This window comes from Passer domesticus, chromosome 1, assembly GCF_036417665.1.
Source record: "Passer domesticus isolate bPasDom1 chromosome 1, bPasDom1.hap1, whole genome shotgun sequence".
Taxonomy (NCBI): Eukaryota; Metazoa; Chordata; class Aves; order Passeriformes; family Passeridae; genus Passer; species Passer domesticus.
The window spans coordinates 112606367-112630123 of record NC_087474.1 but is presented as its reverse complement, the minus strand read 5'-3'; the positions used below and the strand labels follow the sequence as shown (position 1 = coordinate 112630123).

The 23757-nt window shown below is 38.8% G+C and overlaps 1 protein-coding gene across 2 annotated transcripts in view; it reads right to left on the bottom strand.

The window, feature by feature from the left end:
- LPIN2 (lipin 2) overlaps nt 1-22165 on the bottom strand; it is a 41167-nt gene extending 19002 nt beyond the window's left edge. Inside the window, exons 1-4 of one of the 2 annotated variants that reach the window (XM_064434542.1) lie at nt 21980-22165; nt 7510-7710; nt 4899-4994; nt 1248-1546 (exon numbers count right to left, since the gene is read on the bottom strand). In XM_064434542.1, coding sequence (XP_064290612.1) covers nt 1248-1546; nt 4899-4994; nt 7510-7701 — 587 coding nt within the window. In that variant the 5' untranslated portion in view covers nt 7702-7710; nt 21980-22165. Of the gene's footprint in view, nt 1-1247; nt 1547-4898; nt 4995-7509; nt 7711-13134; nt 13434-21979 lie in introns of those variants that run through there. The other variant, XM_064434540.1, reaches the window with a different exon arrangement.
- Between the last annotated feature and the right edge of the window lie 1592 nt (nt 22166-23757).

Below are 23757 nucleotides of genomic sequence, written 5' to 3'. Positions count from 1 at the left end.
TAATGACACGTTAAATAAAGAATAAACAATTATTGGGTTATATATTCTCTCTTCCTGTACTTAACAGTTATTTTTATTTTTGATGGTTTTACTATGCCAAGTTTATTGTTGTCTTAATAACTGCATGCTAAAGACTAAGCAAAGGTCTTCCTTTTCTTAAACTGAAATAAAGATTAAAATTTCAAACCAAACAAAATGCCAGGACTTAAACAGAGCAGTGAATATCTAAATGACAATTCAGTGACATAAATATGACACTAATAAAATAAGGCAAATTAACTAAGAAAGCCGCAGACACTCTAAAAAACACTTTAAAATCCAGATTTTGTTTGTTGTGTTTTACTGGCCATAGGTATGATAACAGATTAATATTTTCCTGTTGCATTAACCTTTTTGTCTGGTACTTATTGAATTTGAGACTCCTTTGAAGATCCATACTGAAGGAGTTTTTCAGTTGCATTTTATTTTCTTATACCAAAACATTCTTGCAATTCCCACACCTGATCTTGAATTTATTCAGCCAGTATTGTATTTAACAACAATGCTATCCAGTGAAACACCTAGCTTTCTTTGAAAACCAAGTCCTGATAAGTAGGCTTTTCCTGGATTTGAAGCATTTATATGTTTGATAGCTTTCATTTCCTTAATCTTTCCTACCCTATTTTACCCTATAGACCTCTTCAGCTTATTAGTATGTGCTACCTTTTTAGCACAAGCTCCCCTTTACTAAGAGTCTATCCACCTCAAAATACAGGATTGGCTTTTTGTCCCTCTTTCCCCCTCCCCACCTTCTTCACTCATGTATAAAGAATTCTCCTTACTAGCATGAAGGGACATTCATTTATATAATTTTCAGTTGCCATGGTAAACTTCAGGTTACAGAGAAGCCAAATTCAGATGTGGTGTGCTACAGGCATTCCACACTGCAGTCTATCTAGAGGCTACCAGACACACCAGAAGATCACTCTGCCTCATCAGAGAAATTGCACTAAACTTTCTCAGTCACAACAGATCATTGCAACACTTCCTCACCAGAATGGGCTTAACTGCATTTCATGCTCAGCAAAAAAATGAGCCAAATTTTAAGGCAAATCTGTGAAGATTTGGAAAATACCTGTTTGGAGTTTTGTTTGCTGGTTGTTTGGTAGGCAGAGCCTACCAAAACTTGTGCAATACTTGCATGAAGGAAATGAACCTTTTAAATGTTCAGTGGTAACAGTGAAAACAGCAACTATCTAAGAGCTTACCTTAGGGGCTGCACACTTTTCTCATCATCTGAGCTTATTTCCATTTCAAAAATGTCTTCAGTACCAGCAGAAGATATCTGATCTTCTTTCCTGCTATCTTGTTTGTATTTCTTTCTTCTTCTTTTTTTCTTTTTCACAGAACCTGGGGTGAATACAGTCTCTGTTTCTCCAGAATGTGGAATTTCTGAGTTTGCACATGTCCTCTCATTTTCTCCTGATTTCAAATGATTGTCAGTGTCTTTAAAAAACTGATCTTCAGTGGGTATTGGAGATGTTGCCAAATAAGCAGGAACTTTTTCCTAGGAAAAAAAAGAAAATACTATTTTTTTCCACTTTGTTTCATGCACACAGAGTAGTTGTCAGCTACAGATTAATCCTTGTACCTATATTTAGACACAAAGCCATACAGATGCCCAATGGTATGAAGCTGATATCTAGAAAGGAACCAAGTTCACCAAGAATGATTACAAGAAGTTCAGAAAAATGCATGTTAGTATTCTTACAGTTTTCAGACACAAACAACTGATTTCGCCAGCAAAGCAAACACCCAGTCAGTGGAATGTTTTTGAAGTTATCTGCCCTGAGCATGCCAGTTCCAGGCTTATTAAATGTGTTAATAAAAAAAGACTAATTAAATCCACTGCTGTTTATTTTGAAACAGATTCATGGGAAGGTATAGGTTGAAGGGACATCTGGACACCATCTGGTCCAATCTTCTGTTGAAAGCAGGGCCTCAGGTTAGGTTATCCAGGGCCTTGTCAGGCCAAAGGTTGAGTATTTCTAGTGAGGGCGTCTATCACTTCTCTAGGCAACCTATTCCTGATTTTGTATGGAAGGGTTTTCCTTATATCTAGCTGATATTTTCCCCATGCCCTTTGCCCCATCTTATGACTAGACAGCTTTGTGAAGAGAATTGTCTCTGTTCTGTAACTACCTTGTAGGTACTGCAGGACTGTGGTTAGATTCCTCTGAATCCTCTCTAGGCTCAACAGAATAAGGTCAAACAACTTTTTTCCTATTTCAATTTCTCCAGCCCTCCACTGGGCTCTCTCCAACTTTCCATGTCTCTCCTCAATTGGGAAAGCCAGAATCATGTTCCAGATTTATCTAACACACACCAGGCTGAGAGGGACAACCCCACATCCCTTCAGCTGCTGGCTGTGCTATTGCTGATGCTACCTGGGATGCATTTGCCTTACTGCAGCCTGAGCACACTGCTGGCCAGGTGATGCAGAGCTGCATTTCATCCAGCCAGATCCCAGCCTGCTGTGAGTGTCAGCTCACACTTCCAAGCCTTACGTGAGACTGCATGTACATCTTGGTTAAACCTTGGTGTGAATCTTGTTGGTCCAGTCTCCCAGCCTGCCAAGCTGGCTCTCTGTGGTAGCTCTTTTTCTGACCTGTCTACCTCTCCTCTCAGTTCAGTGTAATCCAGAAAATTATAAAGGTGCCTTCAGTCATGTCATACATAATTTATGTAAAGTATCTTGCAAAAAGAAAAAGTCAACTATAATTTGCTCACCTTAAAACCAACAAACAAACAACTAACCCTCAGCTAATTACAACCCACTGCCCTTTGAAGGAAAAGCTTTACCTATGGACTGCCTGAGGTTTATTTACATTGTAACAAGAAACTGAAAAGACATGGACACCTAGTCTGAAAGAAACACTGTGAAGGGACAAAGACAAGAAGGAACAAAGGCAGAAGAGAATGGAATTTGCATAGTGAAGAGAAAAAGTTAGGGAACTCAATTTCATGGTAGAGAATAGAAGTAATTATAAGATGTCTGTTATTTTACTGGACTCTTTTGCAGAAGGTTAGTCAGGAACACTGATGAGACACAGCCAGAACACTGATACTACTTTTGATGTGCTTTAAGTCTTATCTGCTATTTAAAACTAAATTCAAATTTTCATTGAATGAAGAGCTACAGAACAAATTTTGTTCCAATGTCTGTAAAGTACAGTGAAGAAGAGAAAGGTGAACAAAACACAGCCTTATGCAACACTGATGACACACAGATTTTGCATTATGAAAAACTTGAAATCAAATGCCAGCACCTAAACTGAAGTTCATATTGTGCACAATTAATGATAAATAACCAAGAAAACCAAAATAAATTTTAAAAAAACACTCAGGAAAATTTAAAAGAAAACTGGCTGGAAAATTGTTCTGATTTACATGGACAGCAGTATTTATATGGTGAGTGGTATTACTTTTGATTGTCAAGATGTGAAAAATGCCAGACTGATCCCTTAAAGGACCTTTCTGAATGCCCCCAAAGGGGAAAAAAAACCCAAGAGGTTTATGATTTATCCCTTAAGCATAGCTTCAAGAGGCAAACAAAGATGTTGATCAGTTGCAGGGGAAAAAAATGCCTAAAAGCAGTAAAAACAACTCCGTTTTGCTTTGTAGCAAATTTGGTCTATATTTTCAGCATGAATTACCAGTTTTCAAGAACACATTATACACAGATAAGGCACTCTTGTTATACATCAAAATGTACCATGCAAGTGCAACAGCTCCTTTAAAACACTCTGCTGGGGACAAAGGCAGTGGTTAGCACCCTTGCTTTCTGAAAGTCACGAGACTGATCAGTTCCCATCAATATCTGACATAGACATTGTGTACAGACATCTGTAAAAAGCTGCTTTCAGTTTTTATTTTAATCACGGTGTACCCTGACACAGAACTCAACCTTCCTCTTGTGTAGGTGTTATGAATCCCTACCCCAAGTTCATTTAGGGTCTTAATGCTTATTTTTTCCTTCCATTTTAAATTGTATTTAACTCCTTTCATTATGAGAGCTTCCTCTGATCCCCCAAAGTAAACTAGTAGCATCCTAAACAAAAAACTGGATCAATCTCATTTCCTTGAAAGACTGATTCCTAATAAACAGGAAATTAACTCTTTATCTATTACTTCTCTGAGACAACTTTTTTCTTCTCTTTTCTGATTATTTGATTAAACCTTTTGGAAACTTATATTTAGAACTACTTTCCTTCAGACTTGCTGAAAAATACCAACAGACTCAAAAGCAATCCAAAGCAATGCTCAGGACTGACCAATACTGTGATTACATATCTCCCATATCCTTAGGAAATCAGAGTAAAAATTAACCATTATTCCTGTTTTTCAGAGGCTCATTAGCTTCCAGTTGCAAAAGATTCTTGCAAAATAAATTCTCAAACCAAAGAAGTTACTGTTACCTGGTGAAAGTTTCATAAATAAAATTGTGAAAAACTAGGCTAAAATTTGTAAGGCAAATTAAAATATGCCCAAAAACCAGGCTACCTTTATTAGTAGAAGCACAAGCTGTAATAACTCAAAGCAAAAATTATTGTAATACACAGCAATCAGTATAACTGCAGTCAAAAAGAATGAATTAACTAAAACAAAAAAAATACTTCAGCACATCTTCCAAATAATGGTCTAATTAATGAAAATAATTAGTTACTTTATTCTTACTGGCAGCAGAATTGTACAAAACATCATGCATCTTGGCAGCATATGAAAGAGGTGTTAAGATTCAGTTACAGAAAACCTAGCATTCATAGAAGTGAGAATATTGACAACACTGTATGAAGTACTTTTAACCCTTTACTGTGTTATTTCTACATTGTAGCCATTAAGAAGCACAAAGTCCTTACATTTTCCTCCTCGGTTTCTTGCACAAAGAAAGCTTCTCCATTGTCACCCAATTTCATATGCAGATCAACAGCATCACCATTAATTTCTATATCAATCTGTGGAAAGAGACAATTTATTGTAAATGATTCATCATGGGGAAAGTGCTGACCTCACGGTCCACTTAGATCTGAGAGTAAACTTTGTTTCACTGTATAAGGGAGCCCCCTTCCTCCTCTTTCTGACACAAGTCTGTCATAATGGTCTTTAATTTGTTCACCTGCAAAATACATCATGCTCCAGACAGAGAGCCTAACACCCACCAAAAAAAAAGGAAAAAATAAACTCGATATAAAGACTGAATCTTGTTCATACAATTATTGATATAGTCTTTATCTGATGGAACAATGACTGAGACTGTTCAGATATTTAAATCTTAATCTCAATTGGGGCCTGGTATGAAATTGAATCCTGAACACCAGAAGTTCCACCTGCAGGCCTCCTGGAGGCAGGCTTTGTCTGAAAGTGATAAGAGACTTGCCACAATTAATTCTGCAACTCAAGTTAGTATTTCAGATTTTCCTGCTGGTGAGTTTATAGGGGTATGACATAGGGTCACAACCCTTCTGCAACCATAGTGTTTTTGCCAGAGAACACTGTTTTTATTGTCCTAAAAAGGTACTTTTTAGCCAAGAAAACCCAGCAATGGTATTGGTAAATAAACAAACATGCATGGGGACTATACCCAAATCATTAAGATAACCACTTCTCTTCTTCTCCACAATAACAGACTGATTTTGATCTGAAAATCATATATTTCACTACTGTTTATTTTTAAAATATTTTCTTGTATTTCCAATTCAGCAACATGAGTTTAAAAAAATTTCAACTCTTCTGTATGCTGGTTTAGACGTACAAACACATCTCAGTTTAGTACCTATACCTCACACTGGTTTCTGGAGACCTCTGTGTATACCTGAAGTTGAAGCACGGATATGCCTACTTTATGCTCCCCCACATCTCGGGACTACAAATTGATCTTGGCCTCGTAACATGCCAGAGACAAATGCAACCACAATGCAGTAACAAACACTCAACTGACTACTGAGAGAACTGTGTGAACAGTAACTCCCAGGAGGGAGGAAACAAGGAGCAGCACTCATCTACACAAGCAAAAGCTGAGAATTACACTGACAGTCTAGTACAACAGGTACCAAAAGTAGATGTTTCTACTATTCAACAGCTTTTTAGAGGTACGCAGAAGCAAAAAATCTCTCAAATTTGGTTCAGCTACTCAGAAGTGTATAAAGACATTTAACAACCTCTAATTTCAGACATTCTTGTTGTAAGCGTATCTCATTTGCCTCCATATCAGAAAAAGTACAGCTACACCACCTCTTTTGTACCCTGTTGAAAACTGCAATGTAATCTGTTACAGAATTGTTACAGTAAATAAATTCTTTGTCATCAGCAAGCTCATTAAAATAAACACTAAAAAGTGGGAAATCAAACAAAAAATAAACACAAAACCTGCTATTCACCTGTGTTACTATGACAAACATACAACTTTAACACATGTAACTCTAACTATTGAGCTTTAACAAAAAAAGTCATGATCTAACTGCTCTTTCAGTTTCATTTTATTCTCTTTTTACAACTAACATATAAAGACAGGGGTAACTTCCTACAATTTACTCCTTAAAAAAGCAGAATATAATCCTGAGGATTTATGTCCTCTTGAAATAAATTCATCTTTTGGAAGCACACTCACATGCCATACACAGTATTCCTTACTGACAATAAAGTCCCCAGCTCCGTTTTCCAGCCAACCCAATCCAACTCACTCTCTTGGCATGATCAACAAAGCCAATGGGAAGGGAAGGACAATCTGCTTGGGTAGCACCACCATGTCAGAATGGCTGGATGGGAAATTGTACCAGACTCTCTTTCAAACATGCCCACACAGGAACAAAGCTTCAGTCTCAGTTTTCACTTGCTCGTGGATGTTAATAACTGCATTTGCGACTCCAAATTAGCCGTGAGCACAGCTAACAATGAGCAATATTTGTAACAGGTCACCAACATTAACATATGCTCTGTTTGACCTTTAGGCATTCCAAAAAAGAGTTGCTTACATCAGGGATCAGTTAAATAGCATTAAGCATTTCTTTCCCAGCATACTTGGATAAGTAAACAAATAACCCCCTGTAAACATTTTACAACTGTGAAGCCTATATATTGGTATTTGTATTTTTGCATAGGCCTAGAGCTGTCACGGTTTTTCTTTCACAGCACTTTTGCAGAGTCCTTAGATTACCACAGGAAGTTCTGTTTTGCATTCCACCACCCTCTACAGCATTTTTGAGCAACTGTTCTGGACTAAAGCAGCCTGCTAACTTGGAATGTGGGGAGCTGGGGAAGGAAGGAAGGAGGGAGGGAGGGAAGGAAGGAGGGAAGGAAGGAGGGAAGGAAGGAGGGAAGGAAGGAGGGAAGGAAGGAAGGAAGGAAGGAAGGAAGGAAGGAAGGAAGGAAGGAAGGAAGGAAGGAAGGAAGGAAGGAAGGAAGGAAGGAAGGAAGGAAGGAAGGAAGGAACTGGTCCTCAAAACTTTGTTTTGACCCACTTTCTGAACTTACCACTTTTTCTTTAGAGCGCAGTACACCAAGCTTCCCAAAGCGGACATGGAAAGGAGAACACTGGTACGTCCCATCCTGCTGCCGGACCACAATGACATCGATGCATCCCGAAAGGGTTGCCTGGTTAATGCCTTTGTACAGCTCCTTCACAGTAACCAGGACTTGTCCTGCAAGTTGCCCCACGTAATTCATAGTCTGAGACTAAGGAAGAGAAAGACCAAAAAAAAAGTAAGTAAATTTAAAACACGTAGTTTTTTTGAAATGAATTTTTAAAAAAGCACTTTATATAGATGAGCAATGTCATTTATCAATTACTCTACTGTAACAAGAGTTACACAAATGTTTTCAAGAATCAACAAAACTTTGAGGCAATCCTTATATTACTAAAAGTATCCAGAGTTACAAAACCTATTCCTAATGCTTTATCAACTTGAATCTCTCACTAATTAAATACTTCAAAGAAAATTCTGAAGCATGTAATTTTTAGACCTCAAAGCCTAGATTTAAGTGATGCTTAATAACTCAGATAAGCTAAAAAGAAAAATTCATTCTCCAGAGGATTGCCTGTTTAATACAATCAATCATATACAGAAAATGGAGATAATTGTACATAAGGATGAAAAAAAAATCTTACAAGTCAGGAAAAAGTATGTAGAACATACTGCATGTAACTCTTTCTTTACAGCTCTGTATTTCAAAAACAGCTGAGTCATCTTAGAGATATTATCAAAGTATGTAATGGGATGTAGTATTGCATTTTATTTAAATGGTATGCTCTGTCTCACCCCTCCAAAATGTATGGTATATTTTAAGCCTGTGGTCCTGCCCTGAACCATCCTGTATCTGTAATCCCATTGGCACAAGTTTGATTCTGTGCCCACTTTCAATCCATCTCTTAAACCGTGCGAGCGAGACCAGTCGCCCTCTTAGCTTTTCTCCTCTCTAGTCCTCCTCCCCTCTTGCCCCTTCCCTCCCCTAGGCTCCCCCTCCCCGTTCCCCCCTTTTCCCTCAGTAACCATGCTGTTCCCGGGGTGGGACCCCCAATAAACCCTCATCTAATCAGCACCCTCAGAAGCCGTGTGGAGTCTCCTTGCCAGCCTGCTGCTGGCAGCCAACTCACAGCCTAGGGGGCCCTCTGGGGTGCCCCCCCCCCAAAATGAACTACAACAATGGGAGAAAAGAGATACATACATAAACAAGATTATGCTAGAGTAAACAGGATAAAGAGCACAGAATCACTTATTGAAAATTTTGTCTAATCTACTAAAAATACTTAAGTAAATGAATGAATTCTGAATGACTGCAAGTCTTTCAGACTAAGAACACAAGTTGAACTATGAGTGCCAATAAGAAATGAAAGTCCAAAGATTTCTCAGAACATCTGAGCTTGAACAGGAAGAGGAGGGAAAACTGTGAAAATGTTCTGATAGAAACCTAAATGCAACTCTTCCTCATTCTACGTACCATCTTCTGCCTCCCACCCAAAAGTCTGCTACAAGCTCATTTCAAAAACATCCAAGCAACTGCAGCCTCTAAAGTTAAGAGGAGAACAAAGAACCACTGCCAACAAGCAAAACCCACAACACTGAACACATAAAAGAGCCTAAATTATATATATACTTTTAAAACCTGTTCTGGGATACTATTTCTAGAAAAAAAATTTACAATGATTTTTTTTTCTTATTTGCATTTCTATTTTTATTAGTCATTGAACAAGGTTTAGGATTCTTCTTAATACCTCTAAACACCGTACCACATTACAACAGTTCTTCCTAATGATATTGCTTTATTGTCTGTATAATTAATCAGTTATTCTCTTCTGAGCCTCCAAAGTCTTCCTTACAGTAACACAGACTATTTTACACTCACCCAAAAGTGACCATTTTCGTGGCATCTCTATACGGATATAATTGTAAACAGGCAAGAAATCTAAAACTACTTTCACACAGCAGCACTTTCACAACATTTTTCTCCATCTCAGGCTTCTCATACATTACTGAATCATATTAATGCTTTTTTAAAAATAATTCCTTCCTCTTCACAAGACGTACAAAGGAAGGTGAAGGGTTTCCAATACAGATTTAACACTGTCTTGAAATTATTTATAGAATTATAATGCTAGGTAATGTGCTAGAGAATTTTGCTCCCGTAACCTGTTGATGAAGACAAAAAGAACAGACTGTCATTGAGTGAGTAATGAGATTAGGAGGATGGACTCTCTATCAACATTAGTCATTAATTTAATTTCATCTGTAAGTAGCTTCACGTACAACTATAAAACTGATTGCTTGATAGTGAAGTAATAGCTCACTCCTGCTAAAGAGGGAAGATCTCACTTCAATCTTTCCTCATCTGACCCTCTTAATGATCTGATTTTAGCTCCCTGACACAGCTGGCAGAAGGCTACCATTTTTTGTCGTTGTTTGTTTCAGCAGGTTGTTAGTAAGTTAGATTAGCTTATTAAGCAGAACATGACAAACACCTGAGTCATGAGGCCCTGAGCAGCATCACTGAGCTAGGGAAAAAAAAAAGGCAGGGAAGTGAACATCTTTTTGACAAGTGAGATATTTGCTGCATCCCATGGAACTGTAACTCAACACCGAGATGTTACAGTATCTCTGCTTTTCTGTTGAAGCATTAGTGTTCACCTAATACGACAGCCACGTTTAAACTCAATGTCATGAAAAAAGAAAAATCTTTAATGCATAATCATTATCATTCATGGCTCTAACTTGGCCACTTCCAAGAGCTGTCTACCGTATCAGCTTAGAAAGAAAAGTTGATTTTGTGTTACCAAGGAAACTGCATTTGTTAAAATAAATGTTTGACACAATCAGGAATAAAAGTCCTTAATAAGGTCCCCATTCCATGTATTTCATTTCAGTGAACAGGACTTGAGAAGTGGGCATGAGCAAGAAATTCTCTGCAATTTAAGCAGTGACTTCTTAAAGGATCAAAATTTCACACCTTCTGCTAAGAACTGAGTTCAGATGATAAATAACCTAGTTTTTCTCACATACATGCTAACTTGACCATAGGCATTCATCACACAGCCCACACAAGACCAAAGCATTCACCCATTTTACAAATATTCTTGCCCATCTGTAGCAAAAATATCCTGTAGCAACGTTCTCTCTTCTACAGGTATTGATTTCATTACTGTAGCTCATAGCACAGCCACTTTTATGAGCATACATACACTGAATAACCTCGTACATTTGAAAGTTCATTACCAGTTCACTCTTACACCTGGAAAAGTTATGAACTTTTGTACCTACTGAGTATTAAAAACATTGCTTATAAGGAAAGTAGCTTTTTATGATCCAAGTCTTAATGTAAACATTGTTTTGTACATTCCAAGTAAACTAAAGTAGATAAAGGTAATAAACCAATGCACATTATTGCTTACCAGGCTGCAATTCAGCTTTTAACATAATGGTTCACTTTGCAAGATAAACATGTTATATAAGAAGGTTCAAACTGTAGCAAGAAAATGATCAAACAGAAATGAAGTGTCACTACATACCTGAGAAACATGCCATTTTATCTCAAATGTCAATAGAAGCCCAGCTGGGAGATTTTAAGATTTGCGGGGCTATGAGTGGGTTTGAGCTTTGCTTGGCTTTGTTTGTTTTCCTTAAATGTTATTGTATATTGTTGGAAAACTTGTGCTGAACAAGTACAGAATCAGGCTATAGCAAGAAAGGAACACTGTAAAATGTTATTGTGTTATTTTGCAAATGCAGTAGAAATATCCTGATCATAGCATAACCAGTAAGACAAAATATTTCCTTGATAACACTCTTTATTTCATGCTTAGTAACCATTTCTTAAATATCACAGCCTTGAAAGCAGAGAGCAGTATGCCTTCCTAACCTCCTCTAAGAACCTAAAAAGCATGCTGATTGCTAGTTTTGAAATTCAGGACAAAACCCTGATGGAAAAGACAAACTATGAAAGGCAAGACACTAATACTTCACAATGCTGTTTAGTTTATAATTTTTATTGCTTTCAATATCCAGAATCTGTACATTGCCTGATGCAGTGAAATTCCAGAACTCTGCATAAAAACTGAGATTAATGCAGCTCACTACTGCTTTTCTCAGACAGCAAATTAAAAGGCTATGAATACCTGAGGTATATCAAAGCAGAAACATGCTTTATGACTTCTGAGGCTCCAGAGAGAATGATTTTTGAATATTTATGCAATGCTACCTAGTTAACAAAAATTTTTACAGCTGAATATATTAATACCACTAAGGTAAGTGCAACTGTAATTGGAATGGGGGAAAGAATCTCTATGCCATATCATGAAAATTATTTTTTTTCTGGCAATAAGCCATTGCACTGCCAAAAGCAGAAACTGAAACTGCTTTGGTTTTTTAACTTTCTTTTTCTAAGAGAGCATAAAAGTAAATACTAAATAAAAAATATCTACTTCAGCAGTTCAGTAACTAAAACAACTCCACTTACAAAATACTCAAATCAGTGCAACTAAAAGTAACCCTGAATATGCTGTTTGACTTTCTCAAGTTACAGCAGTGGCTCTCAAAAATAATAATTAAACAGTACTCCACCTCAGAGTATCTTTATATGACAGACAAGACAAAGTTTCAAAACTCATTACCGCAAAATGCTTACATTAGCATAACCTGAGCAGGAGGTTTTGTGGGTAGGAATTATATCTCTGTACCATTAACAAAGATGTTATTTTAACTGCCACTACACCAACATGTTTTAACCTTTTTTTTTTAGTGTTATTCAGTAATATCCATATAGAGGTGCAAGATACAATCAAAAGTCTGTGTTTTTTGGGTGTTTTCTGTGCATATGGAGAGCTGCTTTACTAATGGTAAACTGCATTTTTGGGGTTCTTAAAGACATCACCTTTTATAAAAGTGCATCCACATGAACGTGCCACTACAAAGGCCTAGCTCAACAAGAGAAAAAAAAAGTACAAGTTAGTCAAAGGCAAGGTATCAGATTGCTCTAGAGAGCTACAACTTTAAAGAGCATGAATTTTAACTATCACTGAAAAAAAAAAGTTACTTAGAAGCAGATCTTAGCTTCCAGTAGCACAGATATTCATACACTCCATTTATTTTGAGATACATTTAGAGGGTTAAAATACATCTAATGCCACATGATACAAACAGCAAAGAAGCTGTATTTGTTTCAAGAGATTAGGCAGAATAAAATAAAAAACATGCAGAGCAGTGGTTTACCTCCATTTATCTCATTTTGCCTGTATGTGCATACATGTAAATTTATGAGGCAGAAGCTTTCCTTAAGCAGAGAAAATCGTCAGCAAGTGTTTTACTAGTTTCTGTTTTTTACTCTGAAAAAACTGGGGGGGAAATGACCCTGTCAAACAGGACCACTGTAGCATCAGATCTACTCAACAAAAACATCTTTGTTCCCAAGTAAAGATTTTAATTGGGGGTTTAGGATTGCTCCTAGTACTGCACAGAGCAGTTATGGAACAAAAACAGGAAACAAAGCAAGTCTGTTGAATGCCTAATTAAAGTCTTCCACATACTATTAAATATAGTGAATTTTTATATATTTTAACTGTGTTATAGGAAATTATATACCCATATTTAGCAATAAATCTGTCAAACTCACCAAGATTCCAGAAGGAACCTTTTCATGGGCAGCAACATCACTTCTATTTGAGTCATCTTCAAGAACATCCTTTTCTGAGTTATGCATCTCAGAAAACAGCAATCTAACTTTCCACAATACAGGTAAGTGAAAAAATTACAGCCATAAGAAAAGGTTGCAGCAGCATTTCTTCTCTTCTCATAGAAGCAGAAGAACCATGTAAACCTTCTGGTCTCTTAGAGGAAACTGCTTGGTATACATTCCCACGTAGAATTACAAGTAAAAAGGAAGTGCTTCTTTAAGAAAGCTCACACAGAAACTCCCTCACCAATAGGCTTTGCTTGAAATGTCCCAGCCCCCTTGCGCTCTCCGAGATAAGTGACAACACGGGCTGACTTTGCCATATGTTTGCACTGATAGGTGATGATCTTGGTTTGCATCACGTCACATGACTACAGCTGAAGCTCCCACGAAAACAGGGATTTAGTTAATGATTCTTAAGCAAAGTCTACATTAGCTCACTCGGAGACTTTTCACCCACTGTTGCAACTGCAGCACTGGCAGCAGCACTCAAAGTCCTGGTTCAGCCCAAGCCCAGGCTGCCCGCTGACACTCCATGCGCTGCTGCCTCTGCTCATGGCGTCACCGGGGCAGCCAGTCCTGTCTGATACAGCAAATTTCACAACATTGCAGGGTCTGCTATTCGCAAACTTTCCTCCCTCCTTCTTGAAATTGAAATTACATAATAATAGCAAAGAGACAACTGACCTGGTGTCAAGTTTATACTAAACCATATAAAACCAATGCACACCAAGATGAGCATTTGTTTTCCTGTGGAAACTTTCTTGCTTTCTTCAAACAGAACTGTAAAGCAGTACAATGTGAATGTGTGCTTCACAAAACATAAAAGCTTTTTAAATAACTAGCTCCATGACTCCATTATTTTTCATCTGAGGAATTCTGAAACTTATCTAAATAAAATAATGGATAGGTGAAATAACTCGAGGAAGAGAAGTAGTATAAGGAACCAATTCTGTCTCAATGTGAGAGACATTCTCTGAGGACCATCAATAATCCCTCAACATAGACAAGCTCTCATTACCCTAAACCCATGTACCTCCTTCCCACCCTCACTGGGTTACTGTGTATCTGCTCAGAAGACTCTAGAGGATTGCTTCTTGAATTACAAACTTAAAAAAAAATTATCCAGGACTACTACTCCTACTATTTATTCTTCTACTATTCCTCCTCTAAGTTTTGTAAATTCATGTAAAAGACTTTGATGCAAAGAGAGTGAACTACACTACAGGATGCAGCCAAATAATAGCTTGTAGGTTTCCAAAATAATTGATGAACTGCACTCAAGTCCAAAACTGCATCAGTGTCAATGACAAAATCCTAAATTGAGTGTTGGGATTGCTATGTCTGCAGTGAGGATGTAATAAACTGCCACCATCTCTGAGCTCTTTTCTATGCATTGAATAAGTTCATATTTCATCTGGGTCTTACAGGAAAAACTAATGTGTTTTTTAGCAAGCACAAGTATTTTCATAGAACATTGAGAATTACTAGACACACTCAATTTCTCCTTCCTTTTCATCATTCTTTTATCCTGTATGTTCCATTAAAAAAGAGAATAAAACATACAATTATGAGCAAAATGGAAGAATAATTCATAAGCCAGTGCTCCTCTTCCAACACTACTGGCTTTGTTTTATGTTGGGATTTTTATCTGTGATATCTCTATTTCAATATCGTTCAGTATTTCAGATGGACATTATTTCCTTCAAAGCTTATAAGAGTGTTTTAGACAACAGCTTTTCTAGAATACAGATAAAATTGTGTCACTACAGGAAGGTAAGATTTAGGCAGGGAGTAAGCTTTGCACATTTTGTTAGCCCTCCTGTGTTTTATTTCTCAGTATTAATAAGATATGTGAAATATAATTCCTGCTGAGTAAGTTTCAGCACTAGGTTATGTATGTGCAAGTTGCACAGGGAAATTAGCTTTTATTTTGAAAAGCAAATACCTCAAATTTGGAAGTGTTAGAAGCAATGTTTTCCATGCAACCTTAATGAAGCTCTTTGGTGTAGGTAGGTTTTCCTATGGGGTAGTCTCAGAGAGCACTTATGAGTTCTCTCATGACTCACACACAAGTTAATAATGCTGACCAAGATCATTCACCATCCTATGTTCTGTCTTTGACCTGCTCTTTGTGAGTCTACACATTTTATCCTGCAGCTCATTAGTCAAAATCCCTGATAAGTATGATTCAATTTTTAAAACATTTTCTGCAGCAATCGTCAAAATACATTCAATTACATTTCATTTAGTTTTATAGCATCTCAGAGATGCAGTATGTTTTCACCTATGCAATGAAAAATTCAGTACCAATTAGGAATTAAACATGCAGGGGAGTTTAGCACATTTAGAACTTGATTTTTCAGATTTTCCCTCTTTCTTGTACCTCTTTGCACATTGCCTCAATAAGCTACATTTGCAGTTGCAAATCAGGTTTTTTTTTAAATGACCATCTGGGATATGTAAAAGTCTGACTGCCTGTGAAAATGACATTTAAGTGATTATTGAACTGTACTATATAGGAACTGTAGGACAAACCCCACCAGAAAAAAGCTAGAGGACATTCCCCCAACTCTCAGCAGTGCACACCATTACGAGTTCTGGAAGAAAGGAAGCACAAATCCTACAGACATAGCTTCTATCAGCACACTATCCCAATTCACTCAGAGATCAGAATAGGTATGCCAAGACAAATGAATGGACCAAATCCTTCACTTATTAACATGCCCTAATAGATATGGCAAGTATGGGACAACCTCTGTTCATGTTCCTATTGTCTCCTTCAACCCACCTTATCACACATAATTTTACCTACTATCAACCAAGAACGAAACACCACAGTTCTCAAAGTAAGGACAGGTTGTGACAATTCTTAGTATCACACCCCATCCGGACACTGGAAAAGTTCCTTTCTCCACAAGGCTCCAAAATTCCAACACTTCTCTATTTTCACGCACTTTTACACTTTGCTTATTAGGTGCAAAAAAAAAGTGGAGGAGTTGCCTCTTCTCCTACACAGATTACAAAAATCAGACTAGGGCTGAAAACACTCTTCTGTGCTCAAGTTCTTGGTCCCAGACCTGGTCTGAAGCATCTGCTTACTGAGACTGGAAATAAAGCTCTGCTCAGTCCACATTGTGCCAAAACACATTCAGCTCAACATCTCTGATACTTTTAAGTGCAAAAGTCTATCTATTCCCCATATGAATTCAAAGGTTATTAACTTTGCTAAAATAAAATAAACTTTGACATGACTAACAGAAAACATACTGAATGAAGATTATCTGCCTGAGATGCCTCCAGAAAGGAACACACAAATTTTTCTAAAAGAAAACAGCTAGAGTTTTTCCTCTAGTAGAATGGAAAAATACCATCAAGTGTCACTTCTTATAAAAAAACCATAATATACTTGCTAAAATTTTCCATACAAAAGCTGAAGGTACTTAAAATATAACATGGAATTACATTTTTCATTTTAACAAGTTACATGCAACTAAAAAGAAATTCTGTTCAACAATGCTGAAAAATACCACTAGGTAATACTACCTGTTTTTACCTGCAATTCCCAGCCGTCCAAAAAAAAAAAAAAAAAAAAACCAGCTCTATCACAAGTAATAACAGCAGGTACGAGAATTCAAGCAATAAATAGATGTTCGAAAAACACTATAAATACAAAAGTAATGTATTGTTCACTAAACTGGTGGTTAAAAAATAAAATCAAATTAGTTTTGCACCTATGACGCAATATGGTAAATTCAATGTCTTCAAGATTTCCTGTCAGATGGAATCAAGAGCCATTTAAATCAAAATATTTTGCAGTGCAACTTAACTACTTTTTATCACCAGGGAAAAATAGCAAGAAAGGAAATCCACTATTTAGAGTTAGTGCCTTTGTAATTGTGTCAACAGTTTTATCTCTACGATCTGCAATGAATCATCTGATTTCAGTGTTACAGTATCTGTCCTTGTATTAAGCTGAGCATTTTCTTTTTTTAAAAAAGTTATCCTTTTCTTCTGTTTACAAAGGAACATCAGTAAGGACAAAGAATACTTTAAGAGTTCAAAAGTGAGTTTTACTGGCAAAATGATCAGTTCAATCAAAAATTTAGGTTGCACATACACAAAATGTTCTTACGTACGTGGAGACCTCAACTTCTTTCAAGACACTGGAAAAAGTAACTGGCTAATCCGAGAGTGCAGCCCTTTGGAATCTGCATGGGCATATCCCACACCACCCCCTGCCACATTCGATATATTTCCAGCAACACAGACTCTTGTAAGGCCACGTCATCCTTGGCTGAACTTATTTCCAGACATGTAACTCAGAAACCAATGTTTCTGAACAGAAATTCTATCAATCTCATTTTTGGATGAGATGAGAGAAAGCAGATGAAGCTTTGCATGTTTCTACAAAGCACTAAGCATTTCCTTAATAAGCAATCCAGGAATCCCTTATCTTTGTTTCCTCTTTTTAACAACATTTCTTTCAAGATGCTTATCTGCCCCAGGTGTATTTAAATTTTCTTGCAACCTCCCAGGGTTTAGAAGTCAAAGCAAAAAAAACCACAGTCATGTGCACAGGCACAAAATCTAACTATATCTAATTATCTATTAGTGGTAAATAATTTGCTTACATTTGGAATGGATACACAAATATAAGATTTGAGATTCGTACAAACCTTCAGGTTGACAAGAACAGAAATAATACTTATTCTGAGAAATACATATATGGAATACTTAAAGAGCTCTAAATATTGCATCTATAAACAAGATACCTTTTTTCCCCACTTGAGAAGACACTTGATAAGATTATCCATACTGCTGAATTCACGAACATACACCAAAATAAAGTAATAGCCCTAAATTTAATTTGCATATAAGACTTGGCTATATTATTAACAAGTTGGGTAAGAATGCTATAATCATGATATAACCAATGACTAAAAGTTATTTCATATACAATCCAAAGCTATTTTTAAAAAAAATCCAATTTGTTAGAAATTCTAACTTAAGCACAGATTCTGTGATCACACAGAGACCTTGAGAATTCCCACACAGATGTATTTACATGAGATGTTGGGAAGAGAAAAATTACATACAGCTGAGCAAAGTGGCATAAGCTTACTCTTTCAGCAAAGCCAATCCACTGTATTACTGAGTTGGAATGGCCACAGAGGTCACATCTGGCTGAGGGATCTGCTCACCCCTAGCACACAGCAGTGTCTGCATCGTCTATATAGGACACAACACACCTGTGTAGTGGCCTCACAGATTTGTTGTTTGTGTTAACAGGCATACTTTTTCCTTCAGCAATGACTGGCTTTAAGTCATCACTAACTACTTTTCTTCTTTAAATCACTGTATTTCAGTTCACATCACAAACTAAATTCTGGTTAGCCGAGGGACTCAATTACTTCCATTTCGAATGGAATCACAGCTACAGCTCATTATCCGAAGCACTTATTTGAAAGAATTTTGAAAAGAATCCTTTACACGTTTCCTTGAAAAGGCTTTTCATAACCATCAATTCAGAAGAAGTGTATTTCCTGAGGAGACAGCTATGCAGGCTAAAAAAAGACAAGTAAACCTAGAGACACAGCCTAAGACAGCTTAGCTGGCTTCAGCCACATACACCAACAGAAATATGTCACCTAGTACACTGCAGACTTTTCTATTATTACTTTGCATATTTACTCTTCTACTATTGAACTTCAGCACTTTGGATAAAGAAATGGGCCGATTCATCAGCTAAAAATCTCATCCGCTCACTCACTGCATACAGAAGCAATGAGGAAGTGTCCCTTAGTCCTGGGAAAATAAGTGACTCAGGACAACTTCTGACAACTAATGTCAAATTACATTAGTGCACAGGTGAAAGAAATTGATTAAAATATTTAGCTAGGAAGGGGAAGCTAGCATCCTTTCTTTGATGATTCCCTTAAAATACAAATACCAGGAAAAAAAACCTCAAAAAAAGTGTGCTTAAGCTTTGTCCTCAAGCAGAAAGGCAGTCTGACTTGACTGAGCATGACAGTTTCATATTAAATCAGTCTGCCTGCCCAAACTGAAATGCAAGCACTAATGTAACAACCAAGATGAGAGAGCAGCTAGGCAGATTAAATGCATTTTTAAGTGCCACATCCTTTGCAAAAGCAGAAACATTTTCTACTATGCTTAAAGTGGATAATTCCATTTATAACTTAAAAAACCCCTCTGCTTACCTATGTAACAGTGAGATGTGCTCAGAGATGGCATCTTTGTATTACTGAAGAACCTCAAACTGTAACTTCAACAAGATTATGAAGAACATTCTCCAGATACAAAAGTCACTGGGAACAGTTTGCTACTAGGCTGTAGTCTCAGAATGTGCCCAGTATGTGAGGAAGACATCTATATACATTTCAGACTTGTATTTGATCACAAACATACCACACACTGTTGTGTATATGCCTGAAAGCTTCTTCACAGTGGCTATCCACAACATACAGCACCGAATCTCACACCAGAAACAGTCCCTTCACCCCTTTTCAGACAGTTACGTAAGAACACATTGCTAAATCATGATATAACCAATGACTAAAAGTTATTTCATATATAATCCAAAGCTATTTAAAAAAAAAATCCAATTTGTTAGAAATTCTAACTTAAGCACAGATTCTGTGATCACACAGAGACCGTGAGAAACTGTTTTCCTGTATGCTGCAATCTTGTACTTGAAAGGTGCAAAACTGGAAAACAGTAAATTGTGATCAAGACTATTAACCGTGCAACCATTTTCCAGGAAGAGAAGAAACAACTGCATCTAAATTAACCTCTGGCTATGACAAAGGTTCCCAAAGTGGCTTTGAACAAAATCCTTTCACCTCTATCTGATCTAGGTCGCAAATTCTGTGAGGCAGAGACCAAGTCATACAGCATGCAATGCAAAGAAGGGCTGCTGGGGGCCTCAAGGTACACAAGGAGGTGTCAAGTGCCCGACGTGCAGCCTGGATCATCCCTTAACTGATCGTGACTTTACACCACTGGAAGGAAACCCTAGAGGCAGAGAGAAAGGACATAAAATTCACTGCGCTGCAAACCTGAGACATTTTATGTGGAGGTCTTCCAAGAATTACACTTACTTTTGCAACAACCCAAAATATTAAGAACCTAGAAAAAGATGAAGTATTATGTACCAAGAATAAATTCAAACACCATCTCTGTTACAGGCTACTAAAAAACTGGAACTTTCTGATGTGCTTAACTGAAAAGTTATGATACAAGCTTAAAAATCAATTCTGTAATTGCTGACGAGAGCCATTCAGACTATCCTAGTTATTCCTACTGCAACCAAGAGCAATACCAGATAACACAGCATTTCAGTCAAAGTTCCTGGCATCCTGAGATTACTTAGAAACCTTTTAACTTCAGCATATCTGTTTAATAGTCTATTATATAACAGTAATATACTTTTACGGAGAACCTCACTTTACACCACTGAAGCAAAGAGATCTTAATTTTTTTTTAATGGTTGGCAAAAGTCTTTACGCTCCTGTATCTTCTCGAATTCAAAGGAACTCTAGTAGGATCTAGGAGAGAAGGAACAACTTTGGGCTCTGGCTGGAGCTAGCTGCCTAGTATGCATACAAAAAAAAAATTGGTTACGTATCCACAAAATGATGGACATTCCCACACTTAAAAAAAAATAAAAATAAGGCATTTTGTGACTTACAATTTTTCATTACAACTAATGAATACCTGTACATTCTTCAAATGCACGTAACACTACAAATTTTTTTTTCTATTTTCCAAATATTAAATGCTCAGTATGCAAAATTGTCCCAAAAATGTTTGTGAAGTATAAAAAACCCCAACCAACCAAAGAAAACCAGAACAGACCCCAAGGAGCTGTACTTCAGTGATGCTTGTGGGTTTCTTACAACCTGGGATATTCTGTAAGGACTAAATTTTATAAGGTTGTCTGTCATCTTCTCTGACAGTACCCTGCGTAATACCACATACCAATACCGTATACAAATACTTTCTTGTAACAAAAGTGGATTTTGTTTGGGGCGGGGAAAAAAAGGTAACCAGATGATGGGCACGTACAAAGTGCAGCCACAACACAGGTATATTTATGACATCATTCTTCTGGATGGAAATGCACAGGTTTGCACAGCATACTGCCCTGCTCCACCAAAATTCATTGCTACCTGCTACACGTACTCAGTTAGCACTTCAGGAGAAGAAGAACGTAGTTCACACCAATCAAACCAGACGCACACTTGGCAAGACCCCAAAGAGAAGCACACAAAAAACACTGCGGGCAGCGTGGCTCCACTTCAGACTCCCCACAGCAGAGGGACAAACACGGGAGGCAGGGGCGGAGAGTTCAGCGCCCGACTCTGAGGGGCAGGCGCTGGGCAGCCAGGCGAGGCGAGGCGAGGCGCGTATCCCGGTGTGCCGGGAACACCGGCGCTGCCGCCACCCCCGCGCCGCTCTGCCCGGCCGCGCACCGGGCGCGGCAGCGGATGGATGGCTGCCCTTCGCTCCGCCGGCCTGATCCGCGGATCATCGCGGGCACTGCCGGCCGGGCGGCCCCGCTCCGCAGCGCCCGTTCCGGGGAGGTTCTCAGGGTTGGCTGCGGGGAGCCAGCCCGGGCTGGCAGCCGGGGCAGGGCCTGCGCCGCCCTCCCTTCCTGCCGCTCTCCCTCTGCCCTCCCTGCCCGCTGGCCGCCCGGGCTCGCCCCGCACGCAGCCAGGGACACCTCGCGCCGAGCCGGCGACGGCGGCCCCTTCCCGCTTACCTCGAGCGAGGCCCGGCGGGAGCCGGCGCCGGCCGGGGAAGGACGGACGGCGGCTGGATGGAGGGACGGAGGCGGGCAGCCGGGGGAGCCGCGCCCGGGCGGGTGCGAACTGCGCCAAGCGGCGGCCGTTGGCGCAGCGCGTGCACGCCCGCGCGCGCTCCCGCTGGGCGGCGGGGGCGCGCCTGGCCCGGGGCGCCACGTGACCTTGGAGCGGCGCCGGGAAGGAGAGAGAGGGAGGGAGGGAAGGAGGGAGGCGCGTGGGGCGCGTGCGCGCGGCCGGGCCGCGGGAGCGGCGGGCGCGGCCCCGGCAGCACGTAGCGCCGCTGGAGCCTCCCGCCGGGATTCCGCCCGGCAGCGGGGACTGGCTGCGGAGCCCTCTCGGGAGCAGCTGCTGGCAGCCGGGCTCCGAGCCGGGGCTCGGGATTAGCGCCTGGCGACAGCGCGGCGGAAAAGACGCGCTGCGTTCGCGGTGCTTGCCGCTTCAAACGTCCCTCAGTGCATCCTTCTTCTGAAAGTTACCGGCCCTCCCACAGGAGGAGCGAAAATATTTGATTTTTGTAAACATATACATATCTTTATACATACAGACCTATATATGTCATATATGCATTCTGCCGTAGTCTTTTTATGTATATATATCTATATCTGTATCTATATCATCTATATCATCTATATCTATGTCTATATCTAACTGTATCTGTATCTATATCTCATGGTCTCAAGCTCTGCCGGAGGAGGTTTCAGATGGACCTTAGAGGGATTTTTTCACAGAAAGAGTGGTTAGGCATTGGAATGTCTAACCCAGGGACGTGGTAGAGTCACCATCCCTGGAGGTGTTTAAAGAAAGGCTGGACGGTGGCACTCAGTGCCATCCATGGTCTGGTTGACACCATGTGTGGTTGTAGGTTGTAGCCGATCTCAGAGGTCTTTTCCAACATAATTAATTCAGTGATTCTATTTTATATATATATATAGATATATATAGGTAGAGATATAGATATATAGATATATACTTTTTTCTTTTTTTTTTTTTTTTTTGTGAGGAAAGTAGGTGTAGAATTGCAAAATCAGAACATGTCCAGCAGGCTGTGTATGCATTTCAGGACGGCGGCTTCATTTGCCCATTGCTTTTATGATTCACACCACTGCTTGCTGAAGCTGCTTTGGTGATGTGTTATTATTTACCTGAGTCACGCTATTGCCCAGAGGCCCCAGATGATGCCATGACATAATATGCGCTAAACTGTGGTAGAATTCTTACATCAAACAACTTCCACCGTAAAAAAGGGTAAAGAAAAGGAGAAGCAGCACAATTGGAAATACAATTTGGGTTTGTGAATTATGTGTTTTATCACTGTCCATGTTGCTTCTTTATTTTATTGTACTTCCATTTGTCTACCAACTACTACTTCATCCACTAGTCTGTTGACTAAAGTTTTTCTAAAAGTGGGGCTATGCCAAACTTGGTGTTAGATCCATTTTAGGTTTTCAAATAGGTTTCATGTAGTTGTCATATGAGAAATCAGGCTGGTCAGTGGGGTATTCAGGGCAACTGACAAAAAGACTTGCTAGCATACAAAGTAATATATAGACAAAATTTATTGTTATAGTCCATGTGTTCTTTAAAACATGCCTGACAATCTTTTTTTACCAGTGCTACAAAGAGATAAGATCTGTTTATTCATCTATACCTCCTGGGACAAGCTGCCTAAAAGATTATAGCCAGTGAGTTTGCTTATTTGTAGATAATATATTTTAATCCAGTTGAGCATGGAACT